Source organism: Lissotriton vulgaris, unplaced genomic scaffold (genome assembly GCF_964263255.1).
Source record: "Lissotriton vulgaris unplaced genomic scaffold, aLisVul1.2 SCAFFOLD_1307, whole genome shotgun sequence".
NCBI classification, from domain to species: domain Eukaryota; kingdom Metazoa; phylum Chordata; class Amphibia; order Caudata; family Salamandridae; genus Lissotriton; species Lissotriton vulgaris.
In genome coordinates this window covers 340,331-358,965 of record NW_028243195.1, presented here as the reverse complement: position 1 = coordinate 358,965, position 18,635 = coordinate 340,331, and the positions used below count along the sequence as shown (strand labels likewise).

At 47.6% G+C, this 18,635-nt stretch overlaps 1 protein-coding gene across 1 annotated transcript in view; it reads right to left on the bottom strand.

Moving 5' to 3' along the window:
- The window catches only part of LOC147668673 (vacuolar protein sorting-associated protein 53 homolog), a 508,123-nt gene that overhangs the window by 178,812 nt on the left and 310,676 nt on the right, over positions 1 to 18,635 (bottom strand). The window contains exon 9 of the mRNA XM_086948529.1: positions 5,440 to 5,587. Coding sequence (XP_086804655.1) covers positions 5,440 to 5,587 — 148 coding nt within the window. The remainder of the gene's footprint in view (positions 1 to 5,439; positions 5,588 to 18,635) is intronic.

Here is an 18,635-nt window from a genome sequence, read left to right as displayed (position 1 = left end):
GCACACTTTTCTCTGATCAGATATCCATGAGTCCCACTTTTAGAGCTTAGATGTGCTATTGGCTGCGAGAAATTGTCTACCAGACATGCTCATGTCACAAAGATCACATACTGAGGTACACTACTGAGGATACCATACAATAATGTCATACTCCCCAGCTGTGTACTTCAGAGGAAGCTCAGCTGATACCACGATACACCTGCGTGAACTGAAGGTCGAAGATTACTGCGGCCATACAATTAAATTCTGTGTTACAGAGGAAATCCTTACAGTGGTGTAATGAAAAGTGATAGGCCCCCCTGCAGAATAGGATGAGAGACCCCAGAGTCTACGAGATTGCACAGAATCATTTGTCCCGTGAAGGGCGTTCCTCCCCTCACCCCGCCCAGCGGTGCAGGGGCTACAATTGCCTGAGTTAGGCCCTGATTCACTATAATCCTGGTATAATCTCTGGTGAGTGATGTTGAAGAAGCTTCTGTTTTTTCATACAACTGTTTGGCTCTAAGTTTTAACAGAAGTAACTTGCTCTAGTATCTGTAATGTATAGTCTAGTATATAAAATCCACTTTTCTGCACATTACGGTTGCCTTCTTTTTGCTCTATTAGATACTGCTTGTATTTTCACTCTGCACCTTGAGAAACTACAAATTGTTTTTTCGGTTCAGTTGTTTTCTTAAAGGTATGTAGTTTCTTTGTATTTAGTTTCTCTGCCGCCAGTGCACAACCTAACTGTTCTTTTTATGGGTGAGCTGATGAAGGGCGGATTTCATTTGTTAGACCGACGTGCAGCCAGGGCACCAAGTCCCAATGCTCAAAAGTTGCACCAGAGTGTGCTGGACCTGGGAGAGTCATCGGATTGCAGTCTGGTCACGCAAATCGGACACTAGGCTTTACCCAAGGGAACCACTGGTTTCACTGTTACCGGATACCAGCAGTCAAGTGGTACCCAGGCTTCTGCTAGACCAAAGAAGACTTAAACCCCTGTGGCCAATGTTGCCCAGTTGGATAGAAGACTGAGGCGTAGCCCTAGGAAGCCCCCCGCAGACCATACAATACCCTCAGCGGTTCGTCCAAAGAGTCTGGACCAGGACTTGAGACTGCTTTGATGACAAGGTAACAGTCCTACAACTCCTTACTGCCCCCTTGACCTCCTCCCTGCTGGAGTTGATCACCCAAAGCAGGCCTAAAGAGCCAAACACAACTTTATTAAAATTTTACAAAGTTGCCAAACGTTCCCCTTACCAATGCTTGTTGGAATTTTGTATGTAAAGCAGCGATTTACACATTACTTAAAAATGTATATATCTGGAACTCTGGTGGATTTTGTTCATTGTGATGTTCAGAGATTCATAAAACTAATAACTATTTTTCTAAACTAGTTTTGGATTTCTTTGGTGTTGTGTGACTTTCTTATTTCGTTGTTTTGGTACTTCTAAATGTTCCTTTGTTTAAATCTTGCTGCTCAAAGACATCGCTACCCAGGGTTGAGCTTAAGGTTCTACAGAATAGCCTGACTGGACACAAGTCGGTATTGTGAATATATTACATGGTGAGGTCTCACAAGTCCACCATATAATACACCACTTTCCTCACAGTCAGACTGTAGTAAACCTTGGGTGATGTATCCGAGTAAGGGCATACCTCTAACATCAGCTGATTGTTTTTCAGACAGAACTTCAGATTTTACACAGGCATAGATCCGCTGTCTGCCACCGGCCAGACAAGAATACAGATCCCCTGACCAGAAGGACTCAGTGGGAGGTTGATCCACCATGCTTAGCCAAGAGACAAAACACAGCAGAAGCCTCAATCCAAGTCTTTTGAAGATAAGTACTGCAGGACCTGGAAGCGGATGAGAGACTGGTGAACTATGGGTAGGAATGTGCCCCTCCTGACCAAGAAATCTATGTTTTGTCCATGAAAGGATCAGAGTGGACTTATTGCCTGGTAGCTCTCAGGGCCACAACAGACTATCTGAAAGAATCTTCTTCTGAAGCAGACCTGTTGTACCGGATATGGCGATGGACTTGGCGAAGAATCTTTGTTTGAACTTGGAAGGCAGTGATCAACAATCACTCGCTGTCAGCTGGCATCTAGAAGGAGGACTCTCCAAAGGAAGGCAACACAAAGGTGTCTACACTAAGAACTGAACTGGCAACTAAGAAGGTGGGGTACTGCCTACTGCCTCAGACCAACTCGGAAAATCCAGAGAGGATCTGCCCATCATGGAGACACAAGTCATAGACACCCTCACAAGACTTCTTATGTTTGGAAGCTGCTAACAAGGCCTACCTACACAAAGTGACTATTATGCAGTCCCTCCAGATTGTCGGAACTGCGAGCCTGGACCTGGAAATCATGCTGTGTTATTGAAGTAGGGAGAAGTCTCCAGAGGCCACTTGTAGGTACCGCACAGGAACTTTTATTGTTGGTCAAGTCAGAATACAGAAATCTTGTGGAATGAAGCTGTTATTTTAAAACACCATAACATTGTAGTTACATCCATTTTTTGTAGTTGTGCACTTATTTTAATTATAAAATACTTTTTAAATTTACTCAGTTGGTCAGGGAGCTTAACTGAGTGGTTTAATGATCCAAGTGCTGAGATGGCACTGATAACGCTTAACACAATTCTCTCAAGTAGTCTTCTGTCTCAGTTCTGTGCTAATATTGGGAATACCAGGCTGCGATAGAGAAACAGTACTTTACGACATGGAGCTAGTTTTGCATTGTGGGGGGATTATTAGTGCGACTAAGTACACCAGCTTCTTACAGATTGTATAAACCCTCAAGTGTGAGCAGAGGGATACTAGGACAGACTTGTTGCAATGAAACAATCGAAGAATCTGTTTTCAGTGTCGACAACAACCATTGGAAGCATGACACATTTACAAATTGCAAAAGCAAAAATGTAGTTTATGCCATTGTCTGCCCGTGCCCTTTGATATATATTGGTAAAACCACACAGGAAGTCAGAAATAGGATTACCCAGCACAAATCCAGGATCAGGAAAGGAGTTGAAAATGCCCCATTGGTCAACCATTGGGTCAGGATGAAACATGACCAAACTGATTTGAAATGGACAGTACTCTCAAAAATTGAAAAAGATCCAAGGGGAGGAGACCTGGACGAGAAACTATCCCAACGTGAGGCTTTACTCATTATGAAATTCAACACAGCCTCAAAAGGCTTGAATAAGATTGCTGAAATTTATAAAAACACAACTTAGATCTACTTTCTAATCAGCACAGTTTATTTGCCTGTGGCATTCTTCCATTTGTTTTTCTCTGTGGCTTCCAAATAAACTACAAGTCCCATAACGACATGGGGCTATTAAACAGGAAGTTAAAGTTTCAACCAACGGCGATTTTTTCACTACTCGCATTTTGGAAACAAGGACAGACGCCTTTCTTCAATCGGTATGTCCCCAGTTTGATGCGGAAGCTTTGTTACTAACCCACGCGCTAGCGCAATTGATCAGTCCTAAGGCATTACTGACCGCCCCTTCCCCCCCCCTCCCTCCTTTCTAGAAACTAGGAAATCCTTCCCCTAGAACAAAGGAGAAGTATGGACACGCCGGCAAGCAAGTAGCCGGTCGAAGCGCAGGTAAGAGTCCCGCCCAGTTATACATTAAGATAGACTGAATGAATCACAGTGAGTGCTTGATACTAAAGATAGCACGGTTATTTCTTTTTTGGTTACAGCTACTGTGAGCATTCCACCCTCAAACTTCTTGACTCGCCGCTTATGAATATTGATGACTTTTTGGTTTACTGGCTAAGGTAGGCTGTTGTACTCACAGGACTGTTGAGTCGCTCATTATAATTGTTTGTGAAAACCCCTCCCTAAGCACTCCTTTTATTATTGTTGCAGAACCATTTGGTCCTGAGGAGAACCCCCCTAACAAGTGGGGTTCGAAACGCGTCGACCACTCTACCCCCGTATCTGGTCTTTATTTGCTGTGTTAAGGACAGAGTACCTTCGCAAACTTTGAGAGAAAGACTTTCCCGGTGTAAATAGACTAAAAAAACTTTTAAATCGCATCACCCAAAGGGATTCTCTCCAACTTATTTTTGACCGATACGTGGATCCATTTGTTTCTCTTGGTTTATTGATCATGTTGTTATGTGTATGAATGTCTGTGTATGACTGGACGGCCATGTATGATTGAATGCTTGAAATGCTTATGTTCTTCTTTTTTCATTGCTGTATTTATTGTATATATGAAATTGTTGGCTTCTCCTTGCACTATAAAATTGTGTATAAAACAAAGCAAAAAATAATCGCAAGAGAATAAATCTTGATACGTTGCTAAAGAAATCAAGCAGGTGGTTTTGCTTTTTTCAAACCCCCAAACCCCCCCCTTTTTGGTCTAAAGTTTCTCTCAGCATTGGCTTTCGTGTTGTTCTTCGTGTTATTGAAGTAGGGAGAAGTCTCCAGAGGCCACTTGTAGGTACCGCACAGGAACTTTTATTGTTGGTCAAGTCAGAATACAGAAATCTTGTGGAATGAAGCTGTTATTTTAAAACACCATAACATTGTAGTTACATCCATTTTTTGTAGTTGTGCACTTATTTTAATTATAAAATACTTTTTAAATTTACTCAGTTGGTCAGGGAGCTTAACTGAGTGGTTTAATGGTCCAAGTGCTGAGATGGCACTGATAACGCTTAACACAATTCTCTTAAGTAGTCTTCTGTCTCAGTTCTGTGCTAATATTGGGAATACCAGGCTGCGATAGAGAAACAGTACTTTACGACAAGGAGCTAGTTTTGCATTGTGGGGGGATTATTAGTGCGACTAAGTACACCAGCTTCTTGCAGATTGTATAAACCCTCAAGTGTGAGCAGAGGGATACTAGGACAGATTTCAGGGACTCAGCTGTGTGAGCATGCCGTTCCTGATGTGTTTCAGTAAGAGAGTTCATAAACATAGGTGTGCGTTGGGGGATCCCAAGCTATCATTATACTCTCAGGTGTATGATAGTGAAGGAGCTCCTACGTCAAAGGACTGACATGCTGGAAATTATTTGCTTAAGTTACTGACACTGAGGTATATCATGTGATAATAACATTTACTTGGGTATTTTGGTGAGAAGATCATATGTTAACTTGGAACTCTCAGGTGCTGCTAAAGGAGCTCTTATAATAAAATAAAAAGGTTTCAGTTGCTATTGGTCATCCACTCAAGTGTCTGTGAAAACATTGAAAACTGAGATGTTATCGTTGGGACACCATTGTGATGCTTATGTTCTGCAGTGTCCTTTTATGGGGGCTCCTCCATAGTTCAGACCAGTTGCGGCTCCTGCAAGTTGACGGGGCATGATGGATGTCGACAGGCAACGTAATAGGATTTATTTATTTCATTTCTCCTATTCCGTTGACTGTTGACACCTCCCCGCGCTTACTTGCTGGAGCCGCGACTGGTTCAGACTCTCACCTGTTGGGTCGTTGCCAAGCAGTACTCTGCAGTGCTGAGGATGCTGCAGATCAGACATAGCTCATCCGATGTAAACTTGGCAGCCTCAGAGCCCTCTTTCTCTTTCAAGAGGCTGGTGATGGTTAGTCCCCCACTGCCACTACTCGTTCTGTAGGGAAGAAAACAGAGGTAATTGTAGATTTGGGGTATGCATACTGATGATAATTTGACATAAAACAACATATCACTACCTTAAGCTTTAATTGAGCTAACAAAATAATTTATTTTCAAGCATTTATTACCACAGGAAAATATTTTTTTCTGCCTTTTAATGAAGAGTGTCATAAAAACTCAAAAGACATAAAAATGAAGGGAGGTGTCTAATCTACACAAACGGCTGGCTGCTCTGCTATTTGTAGGAAAGTAGTCCTCTCATTGAAACCTGGACTAAAGTTACACAGCAGAGTCAATGTTTACTCTTCCACCCTTCGGGCTCATGTGAAGAAAAACAAATTGTGTGCCTAGCCCATTTGATTTTGGTTTAAAAGCCTAAATATATTTTTTTCAGCATCACTTTGCTTCACATCCACAACCTGGAATCATCCCTCTATGTATTGAGGCCTCCTCTTGAATAACTATGAGCTTGATTTACAATCCGACGGACGGGTTACTCCGTCACTGGTGTGACGAAGTAACCTGTCCGTCGAATTATAAATCAGCCCCATGGTTTCCTACACCCCATGGTTTGAGGCTAGTGGGGATAGAAGAAGAAAAAACAAGTCCAAGCCCTTCAGGGTTCCTCAGAACCTGCATTTGATGATCTTATGGTTAAGTTCAAATGCAATCTAATAATAATGTCCTTACCCAGTTATGGTTTACTGCATCAAATCCACCCTAAAGCCCTAAAAACCCTAATTTAAGATTCCCCACACTGACGTTTGACAGTGGGTGGGTCATAGCTCCGGTGACGAAGTTATGGGACAATATTGTTTTCTTTAATACTTTTTTGAACGTCATCATAACATCCATTAACAATAGTTTTTCTGTAAATTTTTGCAGTATGGTTTTGTAATTATGTTTTCTTCACTTTCTCTTGGATTTGTGGACACTACTGAGAAACCTTGCTCAGGAAAACGACTGCAGTGAATATGTGCAATGGATGTCATGTAGGCTCCCTGGCTAGGATCTGCAGAGTGGACATGATATCTGTGGCTCCCGAGTGATCATGGTCACCATAGGGAAGCTGAAGGTCTGTTGCTACAAGAAATGGTACCAAGGATTATCAAGCATTAAATGTGAATTTTTCCCATGTGAATGAAGACATTTTTCACTCCTCTGGTTTATGACCTCATTCCCCACCACGTCAGCAGGGAGGGTGCGAATGTGGGGAGTGTGTTCGTTTTGCTTCACGGAGTTCCATGAGAGACTTAAGTTGGTAAAACATACTGGTGCACTATGAATCTGACTCAGATAACACAAAAACTATCAGTTTCCCACCGAATCAGAACATATGGCTCTGCAAAATTTATACGGATCTGTAGACATCAAATTATGAAAATATGAGATCCAAGGATGTATCTTCAGATACATAAAATTCAGACTTGTCTGAACTGAGGACTATCATTTTTTAATCACAAATCCCAACCAAAATATGGAATCGTTTTACACCATACCATGGAATCTAGTTATCCTGGAAAAGTCTATGTCTCCATGCCAAATTATTTGACACCATTCCATTTGTTTTGGCGACAGACAAGAGCAAATATGAACACACTGCTCATGACCTAACATATGAGGTCAAAGATGACATAGGAAAGCAAAAGCCCAGTGGTCTCCAGGAGGCTAGATGCTGAGAATAGGTGTGCGCCAAAGATCAGGCCCTGACAGCACAACGCATGGTGGCGAGTGCAGTACCTGCCCAGTAGGCTCGAGGGGAAGAGCTGCGGACTGCATGACTTAACTTAGGGCTAAGCCTTGCACCCAAAGGAGCCTTGGGCCTAACCCACTGGGTCTGCGAGGAGGTGTTCAGAGTAGGGCTAGGCTGCCACACTGGATCCCTGAAGGACAGGTCTGTGTAATATTTTCTGTCACTCCTCAGGTAGTGACTTAGCTGGAAAAAAAACAAGCTTTTCTTAAGAGGCTGCCGAGGGGATTGCCCAATTCCACAGCTGTCACCACCCACCACTACCATCGCCTTGGGATGGATAAAATGTATTTATAAATACTTTGATTAAAATGAGCTATTCTGTGCCCAAATGAGGGAACACAATGTATGCCGTCATGTTTCATTCCCTTCATTTTGAGTCTCCATTAATGAAATTCAAAATGTGCGAAATCATTGTAATTGTGAGCTAATCTACATGATAACACTTTGTAAAATTAAATTAGATATACCGACATTTTAAAGTAAGCAATGTGTATGGTTAAATAAAGTATTCAGACAAGTCAAGAGAATCCTTTGCTGGATCACTGGCAGGGTCACAAGTCGAAAAGAAATACATATGGCCTGGGGGATAGTTAAATGCTGTGCTTTTTCACTTCATTGTATATTATTGAGTACATGTACAGCCACTTACAAATGGACAATAAAGAGCATAGGATGCACGTTTTGACTATTACATGCACAATGAGCGTTTCTGAATATATAAATCTGGAAATGTATCCGCATTCCATAACCTATTATTATAGCACGTTCGTACTTTGTAAAAAGCTCAGCTAAGTACGCAAGAAACAGCTTGTGTCGAGGGGATTTTCTACTGCAATATGTAGTAACTCCGACAAAAACAATATCTATGAAAATTCAGCGCGCTGCGAAGGAAAACACAATAGTCTAAAGCGGATATGACAAGATCAATGTCATGACGACGCCCGTGTAGACACATGCTGTCAGTTAAGTTTGCAATCTATTTCTTTGAAACGTCTTTGGGTAAAAGGGCGCCTAATGGCGCTGCAGTAGGGAGAGGGTTTGTGGAGAAGCAGAGTACTGGCCAGTATCAGGCCAAACCCCTCTGGACTACGGCTCATGCAAGCCAAGCCAGGGTCTCCAATGTATGGTGCACACGTTTGCAGAATCTAAAGACAAAAGGAAGTATGGTATGTCTCTAACTCTCCCCTCCTCTTTCCCTCCTCCACTATCTGTCTACTTCCCATGCTCTTACCCCCCTTCCCCCACTCCCTGGAATATCTCCCCTTGCCAGCTTTTTCCCCTACCTATTTGTTCCTTTTTGTTTGTCTCAACCATACTTGTAACTAAAATTGCCATGCTCTAATAACTGTGTAACCTTAGTAAAGCTGTAACCTGCAATGTATTGTCTGATACCCATGTGAAGCACTCGGATACCTCCGGGTCTAGCCAGCGCTATATAAAACCTTTTAATAAATAAATAAATAAATAAATATTCCTTGTCCATCCACAAAGTCTCGTTGGAAGATTCACCAGGATGTCGGGAGGCCCTTATATTCCTCCAGCTTTATGACTTACTCCTTGCTTCTGTGCACCTGGGCGATTAACACCTTTTGTAATATATGCATAAACAAAAGAGCAAAAAAGTAAAGTATGATGCGTTTTCAAAACTACACAATTGGGGAGGAGGAGCTTCGCGGGCAAGCAAGATGGCCGCGTAGGCTCGGGGCTCCGGAGACCCTCCGACCCTCCGCATAAATCCTGGTCGAAATCCTGATTCACGGTGGTCGATTCTGGTTGGCGAATGGTCGTAGACACGGGATCCACAGGTCAAACGGCAGCGCTTATTCTATTAGATCTGAGCGCTGCCTTTGACACTGTTTCCCATCGCATCTTGCTACACCGCCTGCAGGAAATTGGCATTTGTGGTTCAGCTCTGCAGTGGTTCCGCTCCTTCCTCAGTGATCGCTCCTTCTGCGTTGCCACCCCTCCATTTCAGTCCAAGTACCATCCTTTGGACCTGGGGGTCCCTCAGGGCTCCTCGCTGAGTCCCACGCTTTTTAATCTGTACGTGCAGCCGCTGGCTGAGGTCGTCAGGCAATGGGGCCTAACCATGGTCTCCTATGCTGATGACACTCAGTTGGCGGTTACGATCAGCGGGGATGCCAAGCAGGATGCCCCCAGGTTTCGAAGTGGACTGAGAGAGGTGGCCAGCTGGATGAACAACAACTGCCTCCAGCTGAACGCGACAAAAACAGAGGTGATGATCGTTGGAAGGGAAGCGGACCACTGGGGGGACGAATGGTGGCCTCCGGAGCTGGGATCAGCGCCGGCCCCTGTCCTGGAACTCAGGAATCTGGGAGTATGGCTTGACCATACGCTAAGCTTTGTGACTCACACGAAGAGAGTGGCGGCCTGCTGTTTTGGAGTATTACGCGGGCTAAGACCCCTGCTGCGTTTTTTTGATGCTCCTACAAGACAGCTGGTCATTCAAGCAATGATCATCTCGCGGTTGGATTACGCCAGTTCACTCCTTTTAGGAGCGAACCAAGCCGAGATTCTTCGTTTACAGCGAGTCCAGAACGCGGCGGCTAGGGCGGTGGTTGGTCTGCCTCGAACTTGCCCTACCTCTAACACTCTGCGGTCCTTGCACTGGCTCCCGATAAGCAAGCGTATCCAATTTAAGGCTCTTTGCCTTGTTTTTAAAATTCTGAGAGAGTTGGCACCCAGGATACTCAATACACTGATCTCTCCCTATGTTCCAACCCGCTCTCTACGATCCCTTGGTCAGTCCTTGGTGGTCGTCCCCCGTTTCAGATTAAGTCGGATGGGGGGTCGCTCCTTCCGCGTGAAAGCTGCAACCCTCTGGAATGCGCTCCCCTTGGAAATCCGCCTCTCGAACGACCTAATATCTTTTCGTAGGGCTTTGAAAACCTTCCTGTTTTAAATGTTCCTTGTTTTTACTGTTCTGCTTTTTTGTTACTGGACTTAGTGTTGTGTTGTGTTTTCCTTTCCCTGCGCCAGGACGCTCCTTCGCTGGAGCATCTGTGCGCATTAAAATGCAAATAACATAACATAACATAACAACTTTCCGCTCCAAAATCCGACACTCCTTGACGAAGTTACGTCGTGTCGAAATTCGGTGCCAGGGGCGCATCATTGTCCCGGGGATGGCCGACGGCTGCGATATTGCATGGCATGATCGATATGCTGAGTGAACACCTCCTGTTTCAGCTGGCGGAGCGAACGGAGCTGCGGAGTGGCCTATTGCTGACTGGACATTTGTGGTAGCTACGCTCCGCACCCGCTTGAGTGCCCGAAGTGATCTCGGAGTACTACCCTTTGTTCTGCCTAGATCCAACATGGCTGGCAGGGGCGATCCTGATAGAACGGCGAACCGGGCCAGCAGGAAGACGGTCCAACCTCAGACTAACAAGATCGACCGGTACGCCCAGCAAAGAACTTCGCCAACTGCTGCCGCTCAATCCAAAGACTCTCTAGGTGCGGGCTCGCCCGACGGGTCGGAGCCCATGCTCCGGGACATCATGGGGGCTATCGCTGGCATCCGAACAGAGATGCATAAGCAGCACGAGGTACTGGCGCACAAAGTGGACACCCTGGCAATCAACCTCAACTTGATTAGGGCCGACCTTGGTAAAACGAACGACCGAGTGAAATCGCTTGATATTAAAACTACCAGCCTCACGACTGATGTCTCGGACCTGCAGACGGAGGTCCGGAATCTGAGGTCGGTCAATGACCTGTTCTCAAGGCGGCTGGAGGACTTTGAGGGACGTGCCAGGCGGCAAAATGTGCGCATTATTGGAGTACCGGAGGGTGCAGAGGACTCGGCCACCGACCTTTTTGTCGAGGACCTGATCAAGACTCATTTGGCCCCGGCGGGCCTCAGCCACTTCTTCTCGGTCGAGCGGGCCCATAGGATACCGGGTGGTCCTCCGAAGACGGGAGTCGCACCGAGACCCATCATCGCCCGCTTATTCAACTTCAGAGATTGAGATGCGATCCTACAGGCTTCGAGGCGACATGGGCCCCTCAAGTTCCAGAACGCGGATGTTAACTTCTACCCGGACTTTACTAGGACTGTTCAGAGACAGCGCCAAAGTTTTGCGGGAGTGAAGCGGCGCCTCAGAGACTTGGGGCTGAAATACTCCATGATGTTCCCCGCTAAACTGCGTATTGAACGCGATGGCCGCGCTCTGTTTTTCGACATGCCTGAGGCTGCGAGTGACTGGCTGGACACTTTGCCGCACTGTCGCGAGGAACAGGAGGAACATTCCGAAGGTGACTCTGGAGGCCCCGATCATCAGGAGTAGTACTTATCACACTAACTTTGTCGGTTGGTGTACCTGTTGACTATGACCTATAATGCCAAGCTGTTGCACTTTATTGTGTCTATCCTTTTCCTTACATGGAGGGTGGCGGGGGGGACTACGTGATCTCCTTTCTCCTCTAGGGTCTTCTTGTAGCTTAGTTTATGGGCGACAGGCACACTGCTGGTTGGGGGGGGGGCTCTTTAGTCTAATGCAGGGGTGCAGGGTGAGGGGTGGTGTGAGGGTTGGTTTTGTGTGCTTTCTTTGTTTCTTTCTTCCTTCTTTTAGGCAATGTGTTGTATGCTCTGATTCGTTTAATGCATCGGTGGGGTCTTTTGGGGTCGGCGGAGGCCTGAGGTACGACGATGGGGGGTAGGAAATTAAAAGTTCTGAGTTGGAATGGCAATGGCTTGGGTGATCGCATTAAGAGAGGGGTAGTATTGCAATTGTTCAAAAGAAATATGCCTGATGTTTGTCTGTTACAGGAGACACACTTGGTGGGGAATACGTGCCGTGCTCTCAACAGGAAGGGTTTCAAGATGGTGGCACATTCAGGGTTCTCTTCGGGATCCCGGGGGGGCGGGTATTATGGTGCGCACGTCTCTCCCTTTCGAGATTGACTCCACTATCGTGGACGAGAGGGGGCGGTACGCTGCCGTCACGGGGCGTTGGGAGGGGCGTGCTTTGATTCTGGTTTCGGTTTATGTTCCCCCGGGGCTGCAGAACAACACTTTTCGGGACCTTGGAAGCGCCATTTTGAACCTGCCTGCGGGGTTGCTTATTGTGGGGGGTGACTTTAATTCGGTATGCTCTGGGACCTTGGACAGACATCCGCCTAGAGACCTCCGTAGTTCGCAATCATGGCTGCCCGACTTCCTTGATACTATGGGGTTGGTCGACTGCTGGAGACTCATGCATCCCACTCAAAGCCAATACTCGTTTCATTCTGGAGCACATGGTAGCCTCTCGAGAATAGATTATGTCCTTGCCTTGGCGGCCCACGCGCCGGCGATCTCGGAGGCCCGCCTGTTGGCGAGGGGCATCTCGGACCATTCCCCGGTGTGGGTGTCCTTCGATTTCGACATTGTGGTCGCCGAGCGGCCTGTGGTGGTCAATCCATGGTACTTTCGGAACCCAAGGACGCGCAGACTCTTGGCCAAGGCTATTGAGTTCTACTTCAATGAGAATGTTGGGTCGGTTACATCAGCCGCCACCTTATTGGAGGCATTTAAGGCGGTCTTGCGAGGTGAGGCCTTAGCCCTCATAGCTGACGTCCGCAGGAGCAGAGACGCCGACATGGTGCGCATTGAGGCGGAGATTATGGAGCTTGACTCTCAATTGGAGGCGGGCCCTACGCCTGAGCTCCTCCATACCCTCTCCCTTAAGCAACTGGAATACCACGATCTTGCCTCCGACACTGCTATTGTCATGGGTAGAGAACAACAGGGTAGGATTTATGATGTCGGTGACAAGGCGGGCAAGCTCCTAGCTTGGCTCGACAAGAAGGAGAGAGCCAGTCGCGTAGTTCCGGAGGTGTTGGGGGACGACGGTTTGCTGGTCACTGATCCGAGGGCAATCGTTGAGTCGTTCTCGGACTACTTTCGGGGCATTTACACTTCGGTCTCGGACCGGTCTGAGGCCGACTTGTGCGCTCTCCTGGCAGATATTGATCTTCCGCGCCTGTCGGAGGCAGACTGTGACGGCCTTGACAGGGACAATACTGCGGACGAGATTGCCCTCGCCATTCGCTCCCTAAGGACTGGCAAGGCGCCTGGCCCCAATGGTATCCCTGTGGAACTTTATAAAATCAAACCGGAAGTAGTTTCCCCGCACTTGCGGAACATGTTCCTTGAGGCGCGGGAGGCAGGCATGCTTCCCCACGACCAGAGGTTGGCCACCATTGTGGTTATCCATAAGGAAGGGAAGCCAAGAGATTTGTGCCGATCGTATCGCCCCATCTCTCTATTAAACGCGGAGCCTAAGATACTAGCCAAATTGCTCGCCAACCGACTGATTGGCGTCATTGGCGACTTAGTGCACCCGGACCAGTCGGGCTTTATTCCACACCGCAACACTGCTCTTAACCTTCGGAGACTTCACGGAGCCCTAGCTAGGGCCAACATGCTTGAGGAGCCAGCTGTCCTGGCGTCGTTGGATGCCACGATGGCTTTCGACTCCCTTGAATGGAGTTACCTGTGGGCAGTGTTGGCGAAGCTCGGCTTCGGTCCGGAATTCGTAGGGTGGGTCAAACTTCTGTATGCTAGCCCGCTGGCTAATGTAGCGGTCAATGGTCGAGTTTCGGCACCTTTTGTTCTTCAGAAGGGCACCAGGCAGGGATGTCCTCTGTCGCCCCTCTTATTCGCACTTGCACTCGAACCATTGGCGGCATGGCTACGCAACCACCCAGACATATATGGCATCCGATGGTCCCCTGACTTCGAGGACTGAGTGTCATTATATGCAGATGATATCCTTCTGTATCTCACTTCCCCTTGCAAGTCTCTCATCGTGGCCTGCGACGTGCTTCGACTCTTTGGCCAGTATTCCGGCTTGGTTATTAACTGGTCGAAGTCGCATTTGTATGTCCTGAAAGAAGGGACGCCTCGTCTCCCGAGAGGCTGTGGCATACAGGTCGCGAGACAGGGATTCAAATACTTGGGGATTTACATCTCCACTGACCCTAAAGCGCGCTACGAGAATAATTTGCATCCCCCTCTTCTTCGCCTCCGGCGGGATGTGGAGGGGTGGCGCAAACTTCCGCTTTCCCTGCTTGGGCGCGCGGCGCTATTCAAGATGATGTCCTTGCCCAGATTTCTCTACGCCCTGCAAAACACTCAGGACCCGGTCCCGGCCCGATACTTTGGTGAGATTGAGAGCTTGCAACGTGCCCTACTTTGGGATGGTCGGCCCCGCATTGCTATCACGAAGCTCACGCTCCCGTGGTACGATGGGGGGATAGCGCTGCCTGACGTGCGAAGATATTACTGGGATTCTCAGTTGGCAGCCATTAATCATGGCCTATATGGCCCCGTGGATAGTCCAGGGTACGCCATGGATCGGTGGCTCTTGGATAGCGGGAAATATCATAGGGCGCTATATACGAGGTCTCTTGATAGGCGGATGTCTGGGCCAACGAAAACTGCTGTGCACATCTGGAGAGCGATCACAAAGGCGCAGGGGTGGAAAGACAGGCTTACAAAGGCGACCCCACTTTACGATTCTGATATACTGGGTAAAATATGGCACACTAAAGGCTTTGACAAGTGGGACTTGATCAGCATTTCCCGGGTGGAGGACATGATGTTGCGAGGGGAGGTAAAGTCTTTTGCCCAACTACAGTCGGAGTTTCAGCTGGGTGAGACGGAATATTTCCGGTACGCTCAGCTGAGACATGCACTATTGTCCGTCATGCCGGAGGGTGAGGAGATTCCCGATAGTTCTCCCTTGGAGGATCGAAAACTGGATGGCCACATGCCGGACAGTGCTATCTCCTTGACATATAAGAAGCTTATCAATGTTCGCACAGATCTCCTCCTGGGGGTGAGGGATCAGTGGGTGCGGGACGGGATAGAGATAGACGATGAAGACTGGCAATGTGCTGTGTCATCCCCCAAGGAGGTCGCTATCCCCTCCCGTCTTCGGCTGGTGCAGCTAAAGATCTTGCATAGAGTCTATGTCACTGGCCCCAGGCCTATACACATGGGACATTCGGCTGATGGCCTCTGTAGGCGTGGTTGTGGTGCACTCGCCACCTTCATGCACATCATTTGGGAATGCAACGCGATAGCTTCCTATTGGAGGCGAGTGCACGCGATCATGAGCGAGGTCACCGGGGTGGAATTACACACGGAGGCCCGAAGATGCCTCTTAAATATCTGGGGCCCGACAGATTACAACATTGCCCAGACCCAATGGGTGACCCTTGGGAATATAGTTGCGAAGCGGGACATTGCACAGATGTGGGGAGCAACGACAGCCCCTAAGGTGGTACAGTGGAAGGCCAATATGGATTGGTGTATGTTCCGGGAAAAGACTGTTTATGTTGCCAGGGGTAAACCTAAAAAATGGCAGAAATTGTGGGGTGCTTGGAATGAGTACAGGGGTGACATTTGCATACATCCAGAACCTGCTCCACAGGAAGAACACTTGTCCCCATAGCCCATGATTCCAACTGACGGTTTGATATCCTTATTATCCTGTGTTTCCCTCTCCCACGTTCTTAGTATCTCTACTGTTCTGCTTATAACTGTGGTCATTGTGCTTGACCGACTCCTAGATTAGGCCTCACTGCACATTGGTTTCATTGCCTTCTTTCTTAGCGCCCGTTTCGACGCCTCTTTCTGTACTTTTCTTCCCTTCTTCCTTTGATATAAAAAACTGAAAAATGTAACCTTCATTCGTTCTGACATTCTGCTTCTTGCACTCTGATTTACTGCTTTTCGCTTTGCTGCCTAGCCTCCGGGATGTAAGGCTGAATAGCTGTGTGCACTATTTGTAAATAAAGGTTTTAAAAATTTTTTTTTTTAAAAACTACACAATTGTCTTCAGCCTGTGCAAATTTCAATGGCGATTAATTGGTTATACCTGAAAGGCACCAACACTGAGATCCGAATCATTATCCCTGAAAAACAGTTGGTAGCGCCTACAATTGACACGGAAGGGGCGACAGGCAAAGTGGGCTTGGCACAGGCCCCTGGTGAGGCCCAGCGACTGGGCCGTGGTCCTGCTGTCCATAAAGTTCTGAATGCCGAATCTGCATTATCACCAACAACGTGAGTGCAATTGAAGGGCATGCCCATAAGTTATCCCTTAACATCCCTCGAAAAGCCAGTAGACCTCGGTCAAGCGTGGCAACGGAATACCACGAACGAAGGAATCGCTGTGCCTAGCGAGTCAATCATATCCAGTCCCAGCAGACGGTGAACTGTGCTATGTCCCTGCCAACGGAAATAGCCTGGGTCAGGATGGGGCGGGCTCCTCTAAGACCATGGGCAGCACTTGCGCAACCGAATCCCAAACTATGTGGGAATACCAGCCCAAGAGGCACAAGCTACTCACGGACCACACTGCAAGGCTGGCGAAATAGAACATCCTCTTACTGAAGGTGTCCGGGCTCTTGGATTCCCTATCCGGTGGTGTGGTAGGGAGTGGCGCTAGGGATGACCAGATTCTCCAGGGAGGGAGACTGGGTGAGGAAAGCTGGGTCACCAGGAGCGGTGCGGTGGCAGCAGGCAATCGCCCTGTGCACAGGAGCCCCTGTGAGAGTTTGGCCCATTCCCCGAGCAGCACATCCGTGAGGGCTTTGTTAAAAGAAAGGAGAGGTTCTGTGGGGCCAACTTCTGGTTGAATCAACTCTTTCAAGACATTCGTCTTGACTGCCACTGAGGGCAGCGTGGTCCAGGACATCAGCAGCCCTTCTTACCACCATGACAATTGAAGCTCCTTCCTCTGTAGCCACACTAGGAGGAGAGGCTAAACCAGTGTCTGGGGAGGTGTCCAAATCACTGGCATCGGTCAGTTCCTCATACCGACTATCCTTGGGCTCTTCAAGGGGTTGGAATAACCATAAATATCCTCAGATCCTCCCCAATCACACTCCCCATGGGGCTTATCGAAAAAAGTAGGCCCTGTCTCCGACTCAGAGGGTTGTGTTCCAACTGGCACCGGAGTAGAAATAGGGCGATGCAGATCCGGCTCCGTAGTTAAGTCGTATAGAATGATTAGTTGGTGCTGCCATTGGGCGACAGCGGCACCGGGAACAGGGCCACTGGAATGGGCTCTGGGGAAGGTTGTGGTCTCAAGACCGGAGCCGATCAAGATCCAAGTATGGATCCATAGGGCCCGAATGGCACTGAGGGCAAACTAGTCAGCAGGAATATAGTGGGGGCACCTAACAAAAACCATGGGGCCCATAGGCTCTTCAGAGAGGTCGGTACACCCAAGCATGGGGTGCATGGCCTCATAAAACTCCATTAACTGGGCAGCGGTCATGCTGGCTCTTGGAAATTTTGAGAGGTGTGGGTGGGCGCAGACTCAGGATCTGCATGGGAGTGGGGCCTAGACTTGTGACGTCGTTCCTGCATTTCATCTAAAGACTTAGGTGCAGCAAAGTCAAAGAGCGATTTGACTTCTTTTGTGACTTACCCAACGACTTCGAACACAAAGATGAGAGTAAGGAATGGCTCCACAAACAGGCCTGGGACCTTCCATGCGACTGGGATCTGACCCATCGCAGAGTCCACTGCCACTGGGCAACCATAAGAATCTGGGAGGGCTCCTGCACCACATTGGGATTCATGGCACAACAGTCGGGCAGGCTTTAGAGTCGTCTGCATGTGACAAGAACCATAGGGTTTAAAAACCACAGGATATTTAGGGGACATCTCTATGCACAAAGTGACCAAAATCTCAAAAGAGATCGACAAAACGTCTAAAAAATAGTCCAAAAAACAGCCTAAGGTTGCTCTTTCCAGATCCCTGCTGATAGCGTGGATAGAAAAGAACGTATGTTAGAGCACTGGGGTGGTGCCTACACAGTCACTGTGCAAGTCACAACAGGTGTGGACGATGCAGCGCACAGAGGTACTGCTCGAAAATATCCAGAACCAGTTTTATGCCTAGAGAATATTCTAAGGTAATTAATCTGTTTCTAGAAGACTCTATTAGATAGAGAGAATTGCACAGAGATAAGAGAGCTATCGGATAGTGAAATTGGCATAGGGAGATGTGGGTGGTTAAAATAACTCTTTTTGTATCAGTTCGAGGACAGGAGAAGCCAGGTTGCACTTTAACATTGGTAAATGAGATGTTTCTTGAAGAGATTCGGTTTCCGCTTCTTTCTAAAATGAAGGTGAGCGGTAGCACGTCTGATCTGTGATGGGATGTTATTGTAGATCCTGAGTGCGTAGCTTCAGAAGCCTGACATTCGGGTCTTTTTCCCACCTCTTGAGTTCCACTATGGCAATGTGACAGCTTGGTGTGTT